Source organism: Dermacentor albipictus, chromosome 1 (assembly GCF_038994185.2).
Source record: "Dermacentor albipictus isolate Rhodes 1998 colony chromosome 1, USDA_Dalb.pri_finalv2, whole genome shotgun sequence".
NCBI classification, from domain to species: Eukaryota; Metazoa; Arthropoda; class Arachnida; order Ixodida; family Ixodidae; genus Dermacentor; species Dermacentor albipictus.
Window position 1 is genome coordinate 36,471,907 of NC_091821.1, and position 22,547 is coordinate 36,494,453.

At 41.7% G+C, this 22,547-nt stretch overlaps 1 protein-coding gene across 3 annotated transcripts in view; it reads left to right on the forward strand.

Moving 5' to 3' along the window:
• Positions 1–22,547, forward strand: part of LOC135901062 (uncharacterized) — a 97,964-nt gene that overhangs the window by 56,877 nt on the left and 18,540 nt on the right. For all 3 annotated transcript variants that reach the window (XM_065430731.2, XM_065430730.2, XM_065430729.2), the window contains 5 exons: positions 11,845–12,002; positions 12,802–12,885; positions 14,834–14,924; positions 16,228–16,279; positions 18,847–18,964. In XM_065430731.2, coding sequence (XP_065286803.1) covers positions 11,845–12,002; positions 12,802–12,885; positions 14,834–14,924; positions 16,228–16,279; positions 18,847–18,964 — 503 coding nt within the window. The remainder of the gene's footprint in view (positions 1–11,844; positions 12,003–12,801; positions 12,886–14,833; positions 14,925–16,227; positions 16,280–18,846; positions 18,965–22,547) is intronic.

Consider the following 22,547-nt stretch of genomic DNA (forward strand, 5'->3'; position numbering starts at 1 on the left):
CTCAACTAAAGTAGTTCAAAAAGATGGGCTCGTCCTTCACCCTTTAAGTGTTAAGCTGAAGAAGTAAAGAAAAATGTGCAGTGCACAGGTTCCGGTAAGTGATGTATGCTCGTCAACAAACTGCAGTAGTTTGCAATGCCTTATGCAAGCAAGTACTTTAAAATAAAATGTGAAAAATAACTGGGCTATTTTTTTTAATGCCATGTGGCTTAAAACCTTTCAGTCTGCTGTAGTGTCAGATGTTGTCAATGCAAGATGGTGAACATCATGCTTGTTCATGGTTTAATGTACGGACAAGAAACTGTTGCAGAACTCAATGTAGACAACTATCTTTGTTGAAACGGACGAGATGCAGCCCTTTGTAAAATTAAGCTATTGGTTATTTTCAAATTTTCAAGGTATTGAAGAGGGATACAGTATAAGCTTTCAGACATATTAAAAAAAAGAAAAAGGGAAAATGTTTGCTTGAGCATACAAATTATTCTGTGCTGCATCAACATACCTTTGCTGAACATGATTGTTGGTGCAGATGGTAGAAAGACATGCCAAAATTGTGAAAAAAAACAGCAAACAATGAAGTTAGCAGTGCGGCAGCTCCTTTGCTGCCACCAGAAGTGGCTAACTTGGTGCGGCCTGAAAGCTCTTTTTTATAATTTTTTAACTGTTGAACTGGTTTGCAAGTTTTCATACTGCAAACAGTGCGAAAAAGCATGAACAAGCGAGACTACGCCATTCCTCTACGAGCTCCCTTTCCAAAGGAGGAGTACAACTACAGCCAATCTCTGTTAATCTGATCTTGATGGCACCGACAAAAATGATTGAATTATCAGGCAGGCCATATTAACCCTTTCAGCATCACTGATGTATTGCTATGTTTTCATGTTTCTGTCCTGCTAAGTTCTTTTTGGCATTCCTTTTGCGAAATAGGAATGTGAGGACCACACCATGAGAGCATTTGCCATTATCCATGTCATATCTTAATTTCTTCACAACCAAAGATAAACCGTTATGTTTGTTTTGTAATGTCCAAGAAAAGAAACCGGACGTAGGGGGTAAGTCTACTCCGAAAAAACCCGACACTGAAAGAGTTAAGAACAAAAGAAAACGTACAAACACACTATTGCTTCATTTGACAGTACTTGCCAGATCCTAACGTGCCCTCAAATCAGATGTGGACCGATGGGTTAATAGTTACAAAATAATGATGTGCCTCCCAAACCTAACGACACATGCAAGCACACAGCATGCATAGGATTCTTGCAATTACAAGTAAAATGAAACGTGTACAGTTTTGCTTCACAAAATGGAAGTTTATGCGCACCTAATGATCGGCAATATCAAACAGCCATTTATCACTGCACATAGACTGCAACATGATGTCTTCCGTGCAGTTCATTATGTTTGATTTAGCGCATTTCCCGAATGACTCCGTTGCAATTACGAATGGAATGGCGGCGTATTGCTACAGTGACACTACACCAGTTCAAGTTCACCCTGCAATGTGTGCAAGTCTGCAGACCGCCAAAAAGCGTGACTCTGTTGCTGCTACCAGAAAACTTATCTTTTGAATGAGTTTTCGTAATCAAAACTGAAAGCGGCATGTCGTAACTCTGTTGCTCTTATGTGATGGCAATGGCGATGATGCTGGCTAGATGCATCTTACTGTAGGTTGTGAATGCCACGTGTTTTGGTTTTACATGCTATTATAAAGCACAGGTAATTTACAGACCACATTGTGGAAGAAAAATTGCGTATTAGAATCGGGTAAAAAGGTTAAAGTAAGCAGCCATTTTCGCTTCAAAAAATAAATCGGTGTTTTTGGTGGGAGATAACGTGTCTTCAACACATTCACTGTCCCATAAGTGCTGCCAAGACGGACGCAGCCACTAGTGGGGTCAATATTAGGGTCAGGCGCACGCTTGCTGACCAGTCAAGTTTAAATTGTGTGGTGAAGGCCAATTCTTGGATCAAAATAATGCAAAGCTTGGGCTCATAGAAATGTATGCGCACCAGCTGGTACATTTGGTCGGGATCAAATTAACAGAAAAACTTAATGAACTATAGTCTAATTAATGGAACTCTACTTATCACTAAACATTTCATAAACTGCAAACACATACACATCTACACAAAGACATTTATAGCATAGCACTAAATGCATGCTGCTACTGCCACCATTCTGGCTACCTGCCAGCTTTTAGCTGCTTTGTTCAAGGTGCTTGCACAGTGCTAATCAGCTAGGATGTGTGAATGTTGGCAGGTCTTATTTGTTTCCGACCCAGGAACAAATGCACCAGAAGGCGCAGGAATTTCCCATGCTTAAATGTGGCCAGGACAGTACCAGTAACAGTACATGCAGGGTTTAGAACCTCTATATTCCCGTAAATGACGTACCCATTACACCCCCAGAGTGACAGGTCCCTCAAGGTAGGAAGGCAAGAGGATGTGTCAAAAAGAAAGGGGGGGGCGGGTAATACTGGTAAAACTTTGCATTGCTCTGGCGCTTGGCATGAAATAGGCGAAGAACTGATATAGAAGCACTGTGCTTTTATAAAGTACTGTCGTACTTCATAATATGTTGGCGAACCTTTGTATATTAAATAGTTTTGCATGGTCTTGCAGATCGCAGTGTTTGGCTGTTGCTACAATGCAGTGTGCTGTAATTTTAAGAGGCAATGCTTTTGGTGGATTGCGACGTCACTGTTAATCCTCAGACAATTAGAATGCACCATGCATGAACTCAGATGCATGGAAAAAGCCTAGGTCATTTTAATACATTAGGTGTCAGTGGTCAAGAGTGTACTCAAAAACACTAATTGGCATCAGCTTACTGGGGCAACAATATGAAATGATAAGGGCTGGATACAATAGGTAAGTTAACATCCATTGTGTTTTAGACAAAAACACACTTGATGTTTTATTGCCGAATGCTCCTGGCACCTGCTCTTTCGTATTGATGCCCTGGTAGGCTGCTATGCACGAATGTCTTACAGTTGGCTCTTCACTTCAGAATTGAATTTGGAGCGCCCCTGATGCTCTAAATTCAATTAAATTGAATGAACTCTGCTTTTTTTTTGTGCTTTTCAACTTGTGTGCGTTTGGCTTGTGTGAGGATAGTTGATGATGTAGCAGATTATGTAGTAGATTATGGCGTGCTGTGCTTTTGCAACAATGGAGTGCCATGGAGTCCATCTATAAACAATGCACATTCATAACTTTGTTGGAGTGTCATTATAATGGGTGGCACTTTATGAAAATATAATGCTTGAATATCATTTTTTGGCCTGCTCTACTAGTGTGAGCAAGCTGTAGGGCAACACCAGATCCACTCTTGCGTTTATTTTGCCCTCCTTGTAATGTTAAGTTTTTTGGTTTCCGATCCGAGGGAACCATAGCAGGGGGGGGGGGGAGCATATGTTATGTAGATGTCAAAATTGTATCACTGCATCTTACATCGCTGCACTCCCTTGTGCTGCTCCTTCCCCTGTTGAAGGATGGTTGCCTGCCGCTGTAGCCCATTCGCCATGGCGTTGCAATGCTGAGGTAAAGGTCGCGGGTTTGCTTCTGGCTGTGGTGGCCGCATTTTGATGGGGGTGAAATGCAAAAAATGTTTGTGTACTTAAAGTTAGGTGCAAGTTAAACAACCCCAGATGGCCAAATTAATGCAGAGTCTCACTACAATGTGCCTCATAATTCGGGTTCCATGTTCTCGCTTTATACTGATAAGCACTGAAAATTAACCCCCGAGTTGGTTTTCTCTGAGTTGGTGAAAACTGAAAAATCCCAAATTAGAGCTGTCCTTGAAAAAGAAAAAAACGAAGAAAAGAAAAAAAAACTGGCAGCTTCACGGGAAGAAATCCACCCTACTTTTTTTTCTTGTTGACCCAGAACACAGGCACATTCAACTGCCCTTGGGGTCGTTCCTTTTTACCGAAACCACATTCCTTGACCCGTTCCCTTCTCTCATCTTTACCAGCATGACGGTTTCCAAGTACTATTTAGGCCTGGCGTAGGTTTCCTGGAACAAGGCAGAAAAAAGGACACAAAAGTACCTAGGACAAGCCCCCTCCCCTGCAAAGCCCTCTACACTTTCAATTTGAGCAGACTGAGCAGAGGAGAGGAGGCGAGTTCCTCCTCACCCTTCGGCATTTTCTTTCTTTCTTCGCCATCTGGAAGCCCCAATAAACGTCGATTTCTTTCCGGCATTGAATTTAGACACTAAAGAACACCAATTCAAAGGGAAGAAAATGAATACCGAAAATACAGAACCATATACTCATGATCAGATTGTGGTTTTGGCACATAAACTCCGAAACTTAATTTAAATTTTTCTGGGGGATGGTTGTGTAAGTGACAACTGTATGCGGTTAATATGATGTGGAAGTTGCAGCTTTTGATTGTCCTTTTTTGTCGCTTGGTACAGGGCATTTTGGTAGAACTACACTGGTGTCGTCTGCTTTTGTGAACAGAACACAGCACTGCATTTGCGAGGGCTTCTGTTTTGGTGTCCTCTTGTACTCGCAACTTTTTTGCCAACATTGTGCAACAATTGTTCAAGTAGTAGAGCTTTTGTGGACAGACGGGAATACTTCAACCTCATTAAGTGTACAAAAGAAGTTGTCATCATAAACATTTGAAAATTAACCCTAACTGTCTTCACAAAGCGAACATTGTTTAACTGCGCTAACAAACGGACCACAGCTAGAGACAGCATGGGACAAGGACGGGCGCCCGTCCTTGTCCCATGCTGTCTCTGTGGTCCGTTTGTTAGCGCAGATAAACAATGTTCGCTAATATGCACCAACTCGCCCAACAACAAGTTCTTCTAAACTACACATGAGTACTCCCCTGATAATCAGGGTGTCTACCAACCGGGAAAACCGGGAATTCTCAGGGATTTGGATAGTCTGGAAAACTCAGGGAAAACTAGGGGAATTTGTGCTTCTATCAGGGAAAATTAGCTGTCATTTTATTGAAAGGCGACGAAATTTGTACGTCCTAATGCTGGCTCGAGTAAAAGAGAGGAATCGTAACTAATTGTCTTTGACACCGTGTCGTCGGCTGGAGGAGTTGCCAGTGTACAGTCAACGACCGATTTTCCGGACGCCCGATTTTTGGAACATGCCCGATAATGCGGACGGCTTCGCGGCACCACCAAGTACCCCATCGAGTCAATGTATAAGAACGTGTGAAATTTCTAACACAAGAGCCCTTCGCCATCTGATTTTCCGGAGTTTTTTCCGCGATCGCAGGTCCGGAACGGCAATAATCAAAGCCAACACCACCGTTTTGATTATCTCGCCGGTTCGAACTGGCGCTCTCGCACGCAGATCCACTGGCTGCCGTAACCACTACTGCGGCAACGCTAGGCCTAGATGCTTCGACGTTCACTGTTAAGGTTTTTGCGGTCCGGTGCCGTGTTTTTCATTGAAAAAATTCGCCACTGTCAGCAAATGGCACTGACTCCGCCTCTGTAATCGTCGCGATTGGCTTCGAAGCTTATTGAAAGCATGGCGCATTGCATAATGTCGGTTCCCAAAAGGCAGCTTCGCCTCAGCACAGCAATGTTGCGCAGTGAAGCTTAACAAGCGTGGGAAGGGGCAATTGTCACGGGGCACAGTGTGTATTCCCTAATCATACACGCATGCACCCGCCGTTTCCTGTCACAGTACGAGAACCAATATCTCTAATAAGTGTACTGGCAGGCCGTCGGAGCTTTTTTGCACGTGCCTGTGGCGATTTGAGCCCTTGGAGGCAGTAAAAGGCATTTCTTTTTTTTTTCCCAGACATTTTCGCGGTCCCTAGGGAGTCCGAAAAATCGGACGTTGACTGTACAACTTACCAAGAGGGTGCTTCAAATGGTCTGTGGGGCGAACGCGCGGCGGAACGAGGACGAGAACAGAAACGACCGTCGCATTGAGGAATGATCGGGAAATTAACTGTGCCGCTTCTTTGAAGGAGCGTGAGCTCTAAAAGGAAAGTGTTGACTGACGCCGAGATGCAGGTGACCCTCATCCAAACCAAAATAAACTCTGTAAAGCAGTGAAACGCAACACTGAGGCATTGTGCGTGGGCCGAGAGTATGTCAGGACAGTTGAGGTTGACTTACTTACGAGCTGTTGAGAGAGAATCTCTCTTGTGACAAAGTTTGGGCCTAATACCAATGAGCTTGCTATCAGTTGATGGAAATAACTCATTTTCGAAAATATTTGCTTCTGTACGCATCTCTTTTTATTCGTACTTGAAAATGTTCGACTCAATTTGCAATGGGCTTTACCATATCTTTTTTTTTCGAATGTATTTTATTCGCTCTGCATTTTACTAACCCCTCCCTTGAGTTTTCTGTTTTGAATAAAGTAAACATTACTCCTTACTGTTCAAACTGGATTAGGTCGTTTTTTTTAAATTTTTAACATGCTCACTAGAGAGTGACAGCATTGGGCGACGTGGCGTCAACCTGTATTGACAGAAAAAGTTCTGTGTCACTCGAGAAATTTTGTGAAGGCACTCAGGGAAAACCTGGAAAACTCAGGGAATTTGAAAAGGTCAGCTTGGTAGATACCCTGAAAATTTGTAGTACCAACAGTACTGCTAAAGAGCAGTTCCTTTAAGTACACGTCGCACATTTCAATGACATCTGCAGCCGCAGTTCATTTTGGCAGAGTTGTGCCACCAGGTTCTCCCACTGTGTTGATGTGGTATTATAAGGTTGCAGAAGCAAGCAATTAGGTGTAGCACTGTCTGCCGTACTGCCTTCCTTTTCTAATGAAACTGCTGTTAATGGCTTGCCTTCCAAGTGCACAGGTCAAGCACTTCAGGTGCATTTGCAGTCTTGCATCATTTTGCCAGAGGTGTCCCACGAGATGGCAGCATTAGTTCAAGCTTTGGTTATGCCTGCAGCCAAATGCAAATTCAGCCAATTCCTGTAACTCGTGGATGCAAATCGAATTGACCAGTTTTTGGTGGCCCACTCTGCAGCTTTGAACATGTTCAAGACACCGTGTTAGGCGTGAATGCATGTTGCACTCAAATTGTCAAGCCAGGAAAAGATATTGGGTTGGTTCTGAAGCTAATATTGATACATGCTACACGTGTAAGAGTAATAAGCAAGCACCTAATTGCGAGCAGCTGAAGTATCATAGCCCTGGTGTGTTCCAGATTAGAACCCAGGACTTGAAACTTTAGAGGCCGTTTCATGCAAAAATTTTAATATTTGGAGAACGTCATTGCAACTAGCATACATTTTGGGATACACCACAAATTGAATGAAATTCAAAGGGAATTTTTTAACCTTCCCATTCTCCCCACAAAAATTGCAAAACAAACATGTTTTATGTAAAAAAGGATTTTTTTTTGTCATTTTACAAACATTGCAACATGAGCATAGGACTTGGTCCCAGTCACCTTTTAAAAAAAAGGAGTTATTACAATTCTTTTGTGTACCTATGTAATAATACCAGTTTAGCTTTGCTTACTCTCTAGGCTGAAGGTGCCACAGTGCTCTTTTGGGTGTCTAAGCACTTTTTTATGCATGGATTTTGATATTTGCACTGTTATTTTCACTTGCGAATTTCAAGATCCATGACCTTCACAGCATGCACAAGCACGTTACATAAAGAAAGAATAGCACTTGTATACAGTGGTGATTCGCAATTAAAGCTTTATTGGCACTACATGTGATAAAAGTACCATTGCAGTTAAACCTTTGAAGGAAAAAAACAAAGAGTGCAAACAAGAAATGACGGTAGTGAAGAGGAATCTGCAAATATCAGTTAACAGTGAAGATGCTACACGAGGTAAGGGAAGAGTAGTTCAAAAGACTAAGGAAAATTAACCTTGATCTGTCTGGAAGGGCCCAGTCTGTAAGCATACCAGTAAATTGTGATGGCATTCAAACAAAGCAGCACCTAAAAATATAACACGTATAACAAATATATGGCAACGCGAAAGCAGAAAAGATCGTTATCAGGTTAGTCTGGTAACAAAAAAAATCAGTTTTCTTTCGTGAGCATAAAATTGAGGGTGTGGTGATGCAAAAGTTCCAAATCACCCTAGCCTGCATCCTAGTAAGTTTCAAGATTCAGTCAATTCTTTTCTACAACTAATCAGACACAAAAAAAAGGTGTAATAAAAGAGTCAAGTCAGGTAAGGGAAGAGTAGTTCAAAAGACTAATGAAAATTAACCTTGATCTGTCTGGAAGGGCCCAGTCTGTAAGCATACCAGTAAATTGTGATGGCATTCAAACAAAGCAGCACCTAAAAATATAACACGTATAACAAATATATGGCAATGCGAAAGCAGAAAAGATCGTTATCAGGTTAGTCTGGTAACAAAAAAAATCAGTTTTCTTTCGTGAGCATAAAATTGAGGGTGTGGTGATGCAAAAGTTCCAAATCACCCTAGCCTGCATCCTAGTAAGTTTCAAGATTCAGTCAATTCTATTCTACAACTAATCAGACACAAAAAAAAGGTGTAATAAAAGAGTCAAACAACAAAATCATAGAGCATAACGCAAGAATCGGCCTATGAGTGCCATGCCTTTTCACATGCAAGACTCCTCTCAGCTTGCATGATTAACATAGTGTGCTAGTACAGCGGATTGTGCAATTATGTTGAATAACTGCCCATTCATTTTTGCTGACATGGCTGTTTTTCACAATTTATACATTTGCATTGTGACATGTCCTGCAGGAATGGCTTAGGGTGGCATAATATCGTGTGGAATATAAAGCAGTGGAGTGCTTTGGCATGGTCCCTGCAACAGTATTGTGCAAATGTAATTGGGAACATATTCAGGGAGTTTTAGTATGTTTGTTAAATGCAGTGAGGTCAGAAAAAAAGGCATAACATTTGAACAGCTTTTTATGTGAACTTGTTGGTCTGGTGATGTTTGCATGTGCACAGACGAATTGTAGGCAGCTCATGTTAGCATAGATGAAGCATTGATCTTATTTCCTCTGTAAAGATATATCTGTGCAAATACATCTGATATGTCTTAGTGTACTGCAGTCGACTTTCGTTACTTCAATCTTGATGGGACGAGCAGAATTCTAATTATACAGTGGGTGAAAATAAAAAAAGAGGCAGAAAGAGCATCCAAGCACCACTGCATTATTTGTGTGTACTTACAAGGTTCAAACATACTCAGTTTTTGTGTTCGAAGTATTCAAAGTAGAAAGCAATGTCCGCTCACATATAATGCACACCTGATTGTTTAACAAGAAATATATGGCACGCCTCTAATTCTAACAGCGAGAAAAAGATGTAGCACGCAGAGTTTACGGAAATTTCTTTATGCTTAATGAACAGCGACGTCACTCTCTTGCAGCTTTTTATCACCATGGGCCACATGTCATCCTCTGAGTGGTGCAATGCAATTGATGATGCGCATTTCTTGGATTCAACCGCCATTGTGAACAGAGTGGTGGTCCATGTCTAGACTAGCCAGTTCACCCTGCGACGCACGCAAAACTGCTGTGCACCAAAAATAAATTTTGTTTGGGTTTTTGCTTTGAAAGTAGAGTGTGAGCTTACCTATGTGAAAACTTGTCCCGTCACCATCGTGTGATGCTAGTGATGATGATGCTGGCACTGATGGTAAGCTGTTGCCAATGCTGTGCATGTGGCTTGCATTCATGTCCAATTGTAACGAGCAGGCAGTTTTCAGACGTTTTTAGAAAAAGGCACGCATTAGAATCGGGGCAAATACAGTGGTCATTCATTATGAACTGTTGTTTCTGTTTGGAACTTTAAGGGCAGGCTTGAAAGTGATTGTTTTGGGTGGGAGATTTCGTGTCTTTGACACATATGCTGTCTCGTAGTGTTTCTTAGACAGATTCTGCAACCATTAGGGTCACTATTGGGGTATGATGGGGGTGAAATACAAAAATGGCTGTGTCCCACATATTGGGGCACATTAAAGGTCCCCTGGTGGTCAAAATTAATCCGGAGTCCCCCACTACAATGTGCCTGATAATCAAATTGTGGTTTTGCATGTAAAACCCCAGAATTCAATTCAGTTCAACTGTTGGGGTCAGATGCTTGCATGCTGACCGGTCAACTTCCATCACTGTGATAAGTTTAAGATAATGGAGCCTTAAATAATTTTCAGACGACCTTGAATTCAAGAATGTACGGTAAAGAGGGGCCTTTATACCGAAGTGTTCGGGACCTCAAAAATTCTTCGTTATGCAGCCCATTTTGTTGCAAAGGTTGCGCACCATACTGCTCACAGTAGAGCAGGCTAAGCACGTTCAACAAAGCAGTCTTTATCTGACATGAATTCAAGACATACTTAGTGAAAAAAGTTGCACATTTTTTCATGCACAATTTGTCTGATAGAATGTACGGAAGACTGCAGCCAACCTTATTGTGCTCAGCTTCACGCCATGCTTTGCCCAAAATGCAGAACCTACGCAAAGTAAATGTGCATACCGTCAAGTGCCGCTATCACCTCCTTTTCCATCAAAATTCTCGGTTTGATTACAGTAACTTCATGGCCTTCATCGACATTCATGTCCTTTCAGTCCTAGATTACTTTAAAGATGTTGTCGGTTATCAGTTATATTGCATCTTAACATCATCTACTGCAATATATTTGTCAGCCATTGCACCTGCTGATGCGTTACACGAAGTGGTGGAGTTGAGCAATTTCTGGAGCAGTGCAGCAGGACTACATCTTACATAAGCATGCTCCTCAAGTGCATCCCTAGTGCTGCCGTTAACGCTGTCACAGAGCACAACTTGGTGGCTTCTGTGGAGAGCAGTGGCTGCACTGCTCTGTGGCATTCATTGTAAAGCAACAAATTGGCCATTGGGGGACGCCTAAGTTCACTCGCTGTAGAGGCATTCATAGTGCACATGAAAGATAGATATAGGGCCGGGTCATGATCAATTCTTTGTTACATAGGTCATTTCATTGTAGAGGCATTCTTTGGCGCGGTGTTCAGCTATAGTCTGTACATTTTTGTGTGGCCAATGCTTATCCAACGTTTGAATAAGAGCGGATGAAGTAAACAGGCATTTTAGTGTTATAATTGTGGGGTCACAAATGCTGGAAAGGCAAAGCACAAGAAATATTTCATCACATGAATTATGTTTAAACTGGTGGTAAAGTGTTTATTTGAATACATTTAGAACAGTGAGCAATGTGTTATAATTTTCCCATGTGTTAATTTTTATATCTGGGTGGTTATCACTTTCACCTAAGTATCGCTGTTATGGGATCACTCTTGGGCAAGATGTGTTTGCTGTGTTGAAATATATGTGAACATTGCCATCACTTCAGTAGCAAGAAGGGCCCATCATCATTAACTACTAGTATATAAGATACATTTTCACAATAATAGACACAACCAAGCTTCTTTTGACTCTTGCACTTAGCCACGTGCTTACTCTCAAAAAAGAGAGAGAGAATTGGATATATACGTTCTAGATTAGAGCCCTTGCTTCAATTTAAGCATGAAATCTCTTTTTGCTCTCTGACATGCTTTCACCTTTTGCAATGGAGGTGTTATTGTGGATACCCTAGCAGCTCAAGTCACTATTATCACTCTTATTCGTAGTTGTTCTCGTTTATGACATAGTGAAATCAAGTGCTTAATGAAACTGTATTAAACATCAATTTTGAGGATTGGTTCTTACCGGCCACATGCTTAAGCATATTGCTGTTAGGTCGGCCCCCATGCTATACCCACGCAAAGCTATTGCTTGAAGTAGTGTTGTTGCACTATATCAAAATTGCGTGGAAGAGCTCACTTTAAAACAATATTACCTTTAACCAAGCATTTTGTTTTTGTGCGGTAAAATAAAACCCAGTGCATTTTTTATTCCTCTGTGTCTAGGACTTCAACACTAGTGCTACAGCCCAAGTTCAGCAAACCCTTGAAGCCATAGACAGTTACTTGTATGAAGAAAAAGATAATGAACCTGGAGGTGCTGACTTGAATGATGAACTCAAGCTTGAGTGTGAACGGTGGAAGCAACAGTTCCCATACCTTCGGTGAACACTTCTGCTCTATTCCTGCTAATAGCTTTGTTTTAAGTTAGCACTATAGAAATCCAGAGCTCAGAGCAGCACACACAGCTTTGTGCCCCATGAAGTATTGCTGTATTTGTTGCATCATGTCACTGTAAGGTCATTCGCTCACAGGAAAACTGTTGAAGATCTTTCAAATTATTGCTAGTGGCTTTTCTGACACTTGAATGTGGACAACATGAAGAAAGTCCATAGGAGGTAGTACAGTCACGTAGAGAATCTGACAGCCGTGAAGCTAGGGAGTACAAAGTCCCCACAAGATAGATTAGTGTTACGCTGCTACAGCTAAGTTATCAACCATCTCTTGTGGTTAAACTAACCATAGTTGCAAGCCCTGGAAAAGTTTACAGATGTACTGTGACATTTTTAATAAATCATTAGCAAGTAGGCTTCATTTTTCAACTGTTATGTAGTGTGCCCTTAAGTGAAATGTAGTTAAAGCGCAAGGGGCCAAGAAGTTCTTATTGTCTGAGTTGCTTATCCTGTCTCCCAAACTCATAATAGCTGCTACATGTAATTTATTTTGAACCATTCCAGTGAAACTTCACTTAAAAAGACCTCATTTTAGTGAAGTTTCCTGGACTTTTTTCACAGCAGTGATGTTACACTTTCTGAAAATTATAGTTAAGTAAATTGGTCTTCTGCATTAAAAATATCAAATCTTGGCCTACATTGGCTTTCACAAAGTTAAGCTTTATGCCAAGTAGTTTAAGTTTGTGTTGATCATGCTTTTTTAGGTATGCTGTATTTTTTTTCCCAACAGTGTAATTGGCAAGAAGCTTGCCTCTCCAACGGCAACTGTTGCTAAAAGTATCATTATAAATGGTGGTTCTACCTCAACAGAAAGGTACTGTAGATCTGTCTTGCTGTATTTTCAGAATAGCACACTGCATGTATGAAACTAAGGGACTTGCAAAAACACGGGGAAACCTGTAACAGCATTTTGTGAACTGTGAGAATGCCATGCACAAGTTTTCTAAATTGTTTCAAGCAAGCCACGTTATGTGCTGTAGGAATGAGTCATGTGGAGTTTGAGAAATAGCTACGTCGTGGCTTTTGTTTCACCTTTTAACACTGTAGTCAAAGCAAAAATGGATGCTGACCACAAATATAAATAGTAACAAAAGATTGTGAACAAGGTTCTCTTACAGGAGCTGAGACGTCTTGTTATTATTTGTTTGTGGTTGGCGTCAATTTTTCCTTTGACTGTGACTAACCCTGACCAGACGAGTTTTCATCAAACCCTTGACTTCAACACTTTCAGATGCTATGCACACAATTGGGTACTTTGCTAACTTGCTCTTTTTCCTCCGGGTGTGTTACTGATGCTACCATTTTCGGGGGTTTTAGCTGAATTTTACACTCCTTGTCTTGTGACTGTGGAGTTTACTGCACCATATAGTGAACGCAGATAAGACTAATGTGCAAAATATTCAGCATGGCGGTATTGAGTTTGGTGTTGTCAGATAAACTTTTGATTTATTTTTCTGTATTTTCAGCATTGCCTATGACTTAAAAAATTGCCCATTGATAAGACAATCATGAGAATGTCTCAAGATCAAATTACAGCACCTGCACTCACCAGGTGTCCTCTCGGTGCTGGAATTTGTGTACAGTCACAAACATGCTCAAAGTGTCATTACGGATGCGTTCGGAATGCTCGATGCAAAGTGGCATGCAGCGTGGAGCAGGGCTCGTCTCTGCTAGCTCGATAACTGCTTGTATATATCGCTGTAGAGTTTGTTGTGCTGCAAATGCCTTCTTATTCAGTTTATGAGAAGAAATGTGTCAATGCAAACAAGCAATGCGGACACAAGCTTTTGGAGGAAATGCATAGAGAAACATTTCGGATGTCGACTCAAGTAAGGACAAGTAGGAGGAGGTTGCTCTAGTTGAATTGATTCTGCTTGCATTGAAGATGCAGATGACGAGAGGGTGCAATATGTAGAATTTGCAGGTATATTGCTAAAAAAGATTGCAAAGGAAACTTTTAATAATAAATATTGCTTTTTCTCTTCCCGCCTCCCTGTCTCCACCCAACACCACCACAACCACCACCAACACTGCACTCGGTGGACATCCCTAAAACCTCTTGAATGCGGATGACACCCCAATGCCAATAACACCCAAATGTCGTACACTTTTTAGGATACATGCCAGAGCTGATCTTCAGTTGACAAATACGTGGCAAGTGAAGTGACAAATACCTGAAGCAATAAAAAAAAATGTAAAAAATACGAATGTGAACATGCCTTTCGGAGAAGGGAAGAAGGCTATGGCCAGAAGCTTGCAATCCTGCCAGAATCTGAGCCAGTTCAGAGCTATCACACTGTAAATTAGAGGGCTGCAGAAGCTGATCGATGATGTGCTGCTTTGCCTGACAAAAGGCCACAGCTGCTTTCACAGTTACCATGCAAGGGAAGCATTGTTGAATTTATTGACCACCATGACGCTTTGTACACAATTGTGCACATACCAATAAAAAGAATAATGATGGTAGTCTCTTGCTTGCCAAATGGCCTGTTTAGTTACACTGAGGCGTACTTTTCTTTTCATATGGTGAGTGACATAGTAGCATAGAGTTAACACTATAGTTCATAATGACTGGTCATGGTGATGTTTTCATAGAAATGCTCGCTCAACAAGAGAATAAAACCTTGCTGCTTAATTTTGCAGTAGAGAAATACATTAGGATGTACTTTTGAACCTAATATGGTATTTGTACGGTGGTTGTGAAACATTAGTTATTGTTTCAAAGGAGCCAGGTAATGTGTCCTCTTTATTATTTCATTCAGCAAGTGTGACTCGGAGGCAAGCTGGTCGGCAGAGGACGAGGTGCTAAAGAAAAATGTTATAGATCATCTATGTGCCATTTTTTGGCCTGAGGTACTGTGTGACGCAACCTGCATAGGTTGATAATTTGCATCATTATGCTTAGTTTAGCTTCTTTGCCATTTGGTTTCTTGCACATCTGCCATGCTGTATGGCATTGTTTCACAGCTGTGCGAGTGCTTGCTTGGAAAGGCTAAATAGTTAGACGGTGGTGTCTAAATTAGCAAAAGAAGGAAGGGGCAGGTTATTTACATCAGTCCATGTATAGGGAGACTTTGTTTCCACGTTTCAAATTAAAGGTGACATTACTTTAAATCATTTTTATTAAATATAAATTTCCCGCTTGTCCACGTTCTCAGCCTGCTGCGGTAGAGTGAGATATTCCCTTTCCGCTTTGTGTGTTGTGCATGATACATTGCATTTGCTGAGTCAAAGCATTGTCTCGCAGAATGTGAAGTTAGAAAACATATCATACTCATGTGTATATTGTTGTTAAACAGGGATGGTACAATAAGTTTATAAATTTCTTTTCCTTGGCCAGGCTAACCACTGATTATACAATCCTGCAACTATCTAAAATCAATCACCCCTTACATATGTAACTTTCTCCAACTTGCATTTCTTTCTGTAAGTGAATAGCAAGCTCAGAATGTCAGAATGTTGCCTTTCTCCCTAGACAGGCCATTGCTTGCCAGAATTACTGTCCTTAAAATCCACAACATAGCTTACTTTAACCTGTACTTTCAGATAATAGCCAAAATTAGCAGTTGGTGCAGGTGAGAATCATTGTCTCTTGTGTGGTTGCAGTCAGAGCATTTAAAGCTGACACTTGAATAAGAAAGCTTGCTTTTGTTCATTTGTGCCAGATCTGCTTATTATACGCTGTACTTCTGGTTGTCTTTTACATAGATACAACATTCTAGATGCACTGCTGTTTCATTTGCCAAAACTTGTGACGTTTTAAAACAAACAGTTGTCCTCTTCTTTGACATTTGAGACTTGTTGACCATTATATGAAACCACCTTGTAGTCTGGAATGAAATCTTGTAGCCTTTGCTTTATTACAGCAAATGTTTTGCACAAGCACACAGCAATTGCATGCATTGAAATTTAAAAGCACCACTTTTGACTCGCTGGAATTTATCTTGCACTGCACTATGTGAAGGATTGCACACTTTTTCGGACTGTTGTTTTTTGAAGATAAGTAATGTCATTGTAGCTAGAGCTTTGTTTTCTGTAATTTTATTTCTATATGTGCACACAAGTATCTTTACTTCATAGCAGGTATCCACTCAGCTTTATATTTTGCACATTTTTAAAATCAAGTTGATACTAAGTGAACCTGTGTTTTTCCTAGGTTCAGCTTTGGCTAGACATCTCTCATCAGCATCTTGACTTTGACCACTTGAGTAAGACCCATTTTCCTTTTATAATTATCGCATATTCTTCTTAAGCCTCTACTTGTTAAGTATTACTCATCAAAATAAAGTGGTTTTGCATCAGATTTATTGGTTAAAAGGTGATTATAGTTGGTTGTAAGTGCTGTATGTTAAAGAAACATTGATTTGCCTCTAAGATATAACTGGAGAACCTCAGCACCTGAATTAAAAGAAGGATAGAGGAACAGCTTGAATCGTCTTTGAAGTGCTCAAGACACAGCAGCTGGTGCCTTGGTTGTTTGACGTGAGCTGTGTATCACTGGCAGGTTCAAATGACCTCTACTGTACATGTGGTTTCACTGTTTGACGTATGACACCAAAATTAATGACTACGCTGACCAAATACTTTTATTCTTTTCCTATTTAGGTACCTTGAATGATGTTCCACCTCAGTATTGGGCTGTTTTTTTTTTTAATCAGGTTACTGGCAGTACACTTCAATTGTTCACCCATAATCATAAAAGAGACTCTTAGGGATTAAATTTATTGAAGATGGTGCTCAAGTATGTGTCCTCGTGTTGTAATGTATAGACCTTAACATTTGATTAAATATTGGGAAGATCTGCGTAACTTTCTAAATTTTTTTGCAAAACCTTTCTCACCTCATTGCTAGTTCACGATGGCCTCATGGGTCATAGTGTAGTGCAGTATGGTTCAAAGGCTGTACTGAGCTACTTCTCTATCTTTTGCAAAGGCAAGGGTCTCGTGAGTCACAAAGGATGAGGGGTCAAAGGGCAACAAGGGAGGGGAGTTTAATCATGCAGTGGAACAGGACAGGCGGTGGGTGCTGAAGACAACTGTTCTGTGCAAAAGTAAAAAAAAGCATCTGCTTCCCATTGATGAGATGCTTTCTGTAGAACTACTACAAGCTGTTTCTTGTGTGTCGCACTGCAGTGCATCTTTATACCTCTGTCAGATGGGCACACCTGAACCCTTAGAAACCTAAGTCCTTTGCCTCAAATGTGCCTTGGTTACTGCCTACTCATTGCTGCTTTGACATTGTTGCATCAGCACATTGCTATATTGTCCTCTTTCATTTCTTCCTGTTTTGCCTTGTCAGTTCATTGATCACACATAACATTTCTTATTCTTGATAACACTTATATTGTAATTGATCTTATGGGGAACATTAATATACTAGAAAATGGGAAGTCATGTTCATTTGATAGTCACGCTTTTGTTCAGGCTTAGTGCTACATAAAAAAGAAGGGAATCTTAGTAGATGCATTCGAGATCGAACCAATGATGATGGGTTAGCTGAGCATTCTAACCACTACGCCATGGCTGGACCTGTAATGTACCAATCGGTTTTTGCATTTGCTGCACAAAAAAGAATGGGTATGTTGCAATTACTCATGGTTCAGCATTGCAACATGAGATTTTTTAAACATGTAGTAATAGTGCCAACTTGACAGTCAACTTTTGCACATTTTTGTAACCTTAGAATGGTTTTGTAAGTGGCATGAATGGTCCTTACAGGGCCTCCCACTAGGCTTGGTCACCATAATGAAGCAAGCGCTCTGCATAGATCACAAAATGTTGATTGTGTCTGCATAGTATAACATTCATGTATGTGGTGAAAATATCCAAAAGATTCCAGTGAAATCCTGTTTGTGCTTATTCTCAGAGCAACCAGTCTGTCATCAGTGGAAACGTCATCACTTCTCTCACCTACTATTTCATGGGTTTCATGCAGTACACAAATAGTCAGTAGCAGCAGTGTGAGCAATGCGGGGATCCATATGAAATAAGAGCTCTCTAAACTGCTGCTGGAAACGTGTCGTGCTCCAAGAAAGGGAGAGAAAAAAAAGGAGGTGCAGGCTGTGATGTGTACACCATGTGGGCCCTTGCTCTGATATGGGAAGAGCCAAGGGAACAGTGCTGCTTTCTGGTGCTGGCAGGGTTGAGGCTCCTCTCCATGCGGACTTCTCTTGCCCCATTCCTCACAAATTTTAATAGGCTTCTGTCTCTGCTATTACTAAACCCTTGTAAAAAATTCGTTCAGCAGAACACTTCCTGAACAGTGCTTTGCAACTTCTAGCAATTAATAAACATTTCTGGTGGGGCCTGGTGAAAGGCCTGTTGAGTGATCACTTACTCATTGTTGTGAGAGCACTAGCTGCTTGAAAGTTTTGATTTTTTTTAACAACACCTAATTTACCAAGTTTTGAGATGCTGTGCAAGTGGAGAGAGGTGAAACCTGCAGACGTTTTCTCTATCCATCCTCCCCACTAGTTACAGTATCTTCCTCAGGCAATGAGGTTTTTCAAGGCAGTAGTGGTGCAATGTAAGCGCTGGTTGCTAGTAAAGTGCAAGATAAAGCGCAAGAACAGGACCTAAACATCGGAATGTGACCTGCAAGATGTGTGTAACTTTTGGGTCTGTTCACTAAGGAGTGTGTCACTGCAATATTGTTGGGGTGCAAGATGATGTTTTTCTGGTTTTTCAGAGCTTGGCTCAGAGTGGTTGTAAGAATTTGGGCACATGGCATATAAATGTTTAACTTCTTGTTTTTGTGCTGGCTTTTGATGACACAGATCTAAGGCACTTGCACTGGGACCTAGACAAGGAGGTACACAACAGCCAGCAAAACTTGGAAGGAGTGTTGACAGTGACACCAAAGCTCCTAAGTGATCGTTTCTCAGAAAGAGCCTGGTGAGTTGACTTTATTTTCATTTGACTCAGGTTGCTAATATTGAAAACATATAGGCAGTCTAGTATTCATATCCGAGGTGACTCTGCATTAGCTTACTTGTGCTGAGTAATGCTTTTTACTGTGAATAGGAAGTTATGAGCTGAAAAGTGGGCCAATTGAATTTGTTTCTTTGTGCATTTGTTTATTCATTCATCGCATGACTCATTTGCACACAGAATGTCTCAATTAAACATGGCAGTTGGGAACAAAGTTACCGCCTTTCAGGGCTGTCACCTGGGCCCTCACTTTCATTGTTGAGCTGGTTCCTTGGTTTTCCGAGTGCTGTACTGCCGCTGCGAAAAGAGTACTGTCAAGTTAGTAGCAAACCATAACTTTGATTGCTAACTGCTGATGGAGCAGGGCTGGTTAGGCCTAGCCTGTGGGGTTGGTGGCTAGTAAGCTGTTATGGCAATATGGTCCTTGAAATGTCTGTACCTGTAGACTACACAGGAGATATGGTATGAGACCACGTACACAGGCCGGACTGACGACCATGTGCTTGAAGCAGAGTATAGGTCCACAGGTAATTAAGTGGAAACTGCCGCAAACACCTACACAGTTTAAAGTGCGTACTGCATGAAATGGTTCAAGTTTGTGTTTTGGCATAAAGTTGCATGCTATATTTTTGAAATATGGTCTAAACTGACACTGGCACGGTGTCAAGGTAGCAGACGCGATATGTGCACTTTGCGATGATGCGCGATGTACATCAAGCTGCGTGGCAGCCAAATGCAAAACACATGTATGGTCTCGATCATCACAAAATTTCATGTAGATGTTGCTGCATTATCTTCATCGTGTTGAAATTCTCCATTGACGCTCCCAACGAACCAGAACTTACTTGATGTTCATGTCGATGGTGTCCCTTTGGCAGCGTTAATAGATACTGGTGCCCAGGTGTCCACAATGAGTTGTAACCTCTGTCGTCGACTGAGGAAGGTTCTCACGCCTGCTACTACACTAACCGTATGCGTGGCCGATGGCAGCACTGTTGACGTCACTGGAATGTGTACTTCCCGTATAAGTATTGCCGACCTCCACGTTTCTGTTCTTTTTACAATGCTGACCAATTGTCCCCATGACCTAATCCTCAGCCTCGACTTTCTTACGGCACATTCAGCTTTGCTTGACTGTTCTGCTGGTACCCTTTGCCTCGAACTTCCTCTACTCACGCATACTCGTGCCGAACTGCCGAACAACTTTAGTATGACTGCCTTTGTCCGCCTGCCACCTAAAGGCTTGACTTTCGTCGATTTGGTATCATCTTTTCCTGTCCCTGATCGTGATTACGTCGCCACACCTGTTCCTGGTGACCTTTTGATGCGCAATATCACTGTGCCCCACTCCGTCGTCACCGTCGCCGATAACCGGACATGCCTCCCCGTCGTCAACTTTGGCCTGACAAAGGAAGTTCTTCCCCAAGGCATATCGGTTGCAATGCTGCGTGCTATAGGAGATGACCACGTCACGACATTTTCAGTTGACGCCTGCTTAGTTTCTATGGGAGACTATTTACAACCATCCGTGTAAATAGTCTCCAGTTCTTAATCTTTCGTTCGTGTAACAATATTATTTCGCATAAACACATTAGAGACGTTTAGCTTGTACGCTATTCCGGTAAACGGGAGCGGTTTGGGCGGATTACCGGATGGTCGGGGCGTAAATGTGAGCGGTGAAGCCGCCTGGTGTTGTAGAGCTCAACCAGACAAACGCATAGCTAAAACTGCCGTAACTCACCATATCCGGCTTCGCCACTCGTGCAAATTTTTGGCAGCGGCGTAATTGTGAACACGATTATGCCACTGTCGAAAATTTACGTCAGCAGCTAAGCAGAACACAGTAATTAGCTCTGTGTTTGTGTGGTTGAGCTTTGCGCCACCAGCTGGCGCCACCGATCGGGCCGCTCACCTTGACGCCCCCGCTAAACCGGAACACCGCCCGCGCTTGCCCGGATACCGGACACGCTAAAGGTCTCTATTATTGAGCGAAATTCTGTAAGCAAATTGTTCTTTGTGCTGGCGTTGTGAAAAAATCATGCAATTGATTTTATCATCGCACTTCATTTTCCTTCTTCTCAGATCAGTTTTTTTCTGACAGTGGCATGCAGCTGTAACCTTAACGTTGAACAGCAGGATGGTCTAGTGTGGTGACGTCCACGTTGTAATTTTGCTCCCTCAGCCTTTTGTTGAGGCAGTGGTGTGTCTGCACCACAAACACTTTATTACAGTGCAGTGGGATGGAATAAATAGACAATATTGTGAACACACTGTGCAAACTTACACCAGTATTTTCTTTTCGCTTTTTGCTTCATTTTTCTTTTTGCATTGGCGCATAGTAAAGGCATTAGGAGTTGAATGCCTGTACAGACTGCTTGAGGAACGATTAGGTGTGGAAAAGGTGACTACTCTAGCCTCTTTGCCTATCTTATGTTGTGCAGGAGCCATTGTGTAAAAGGAATATGGAAAATTTTGGTGTGCTGCCTAACTAAGTCTTATTTATTACTAGAAGCTTGCTTTGATTTTTTGAGGTGGTATTTCATGACCAACAATGGGAGGGGTTTAACGCCTGCTTTTCGAGGCCGTGAAGCTTGAGAGAGGAGGGTTGCATCAACTTTCACAATAAATTTGAAAATTTTATTATGTTCTCCTGCCCTGTTTTAAAGGATGCGGAAGATGCTAGGAATGTGTTACACTCCTGCCAGGTGTGGGCAATAATTACTAACATGTGCGCAGCAGTTCATGACATTCACATTAATGTTAATGACTTTCTCACAACTCATTTGCCTATATAAGATGTCTTATTGCTCCCAGTAATCATAAAACTCCCCTTCATATTTGACATGCTTCCCATGGACGGTGTGTACTTGTCACTATACTTACAAACAGAATCCTTTCCTTGTTTGGGCATGAGGATTTGTAAAAAGATAACTGAAATACTGAATTGAAGTTTTCATACTCACTCTCAGGTGGATTCCTGCCACTGTGACATCTCCCATTGCTTGGTGCAGGGTGTCTTCATCCACTTATCGGCATCTTTTCTATTGCTGGGAGGCATGTGTTCCCGGAGTGATTGCACTTTTCATCTTCCTTGCTCTTGCTGCTATTCCATTTTGTGTTCATTATAGGAGATGTCATGCCTTGAAATCTGCGTGCATACTCCTCGTCATCTGCATTGCTGAGACAGCTGTCGTGACTGTAGTGTTTAAATGGAAGGTGCGTCTCGAGCTTACTTGATCCGTAAAAAAATATGTGCAGCCATTCTATGAAATGAGCACCAACACTTTGCGATTAGTTCAAACCCTTGTCCGAGCCATGCCCCTGCGGTCAAAACTGAACAAAGCGTGTGAGCGTAACATACAGCTATGCACTCGATGCTGTAATGCAGCAGCAGAATCCATAAAATAGAAGATTCAAAGCACTGCCAGTGTCACCACAATGATGTCTGTGGTCTGGCTACTCACCTCATCTTACCAGCGCTGCTGAATCGCATCCCTATTTGTTTACTCCTCGTACAATCCATCCACTTCCAAGTAACTATGGGAGT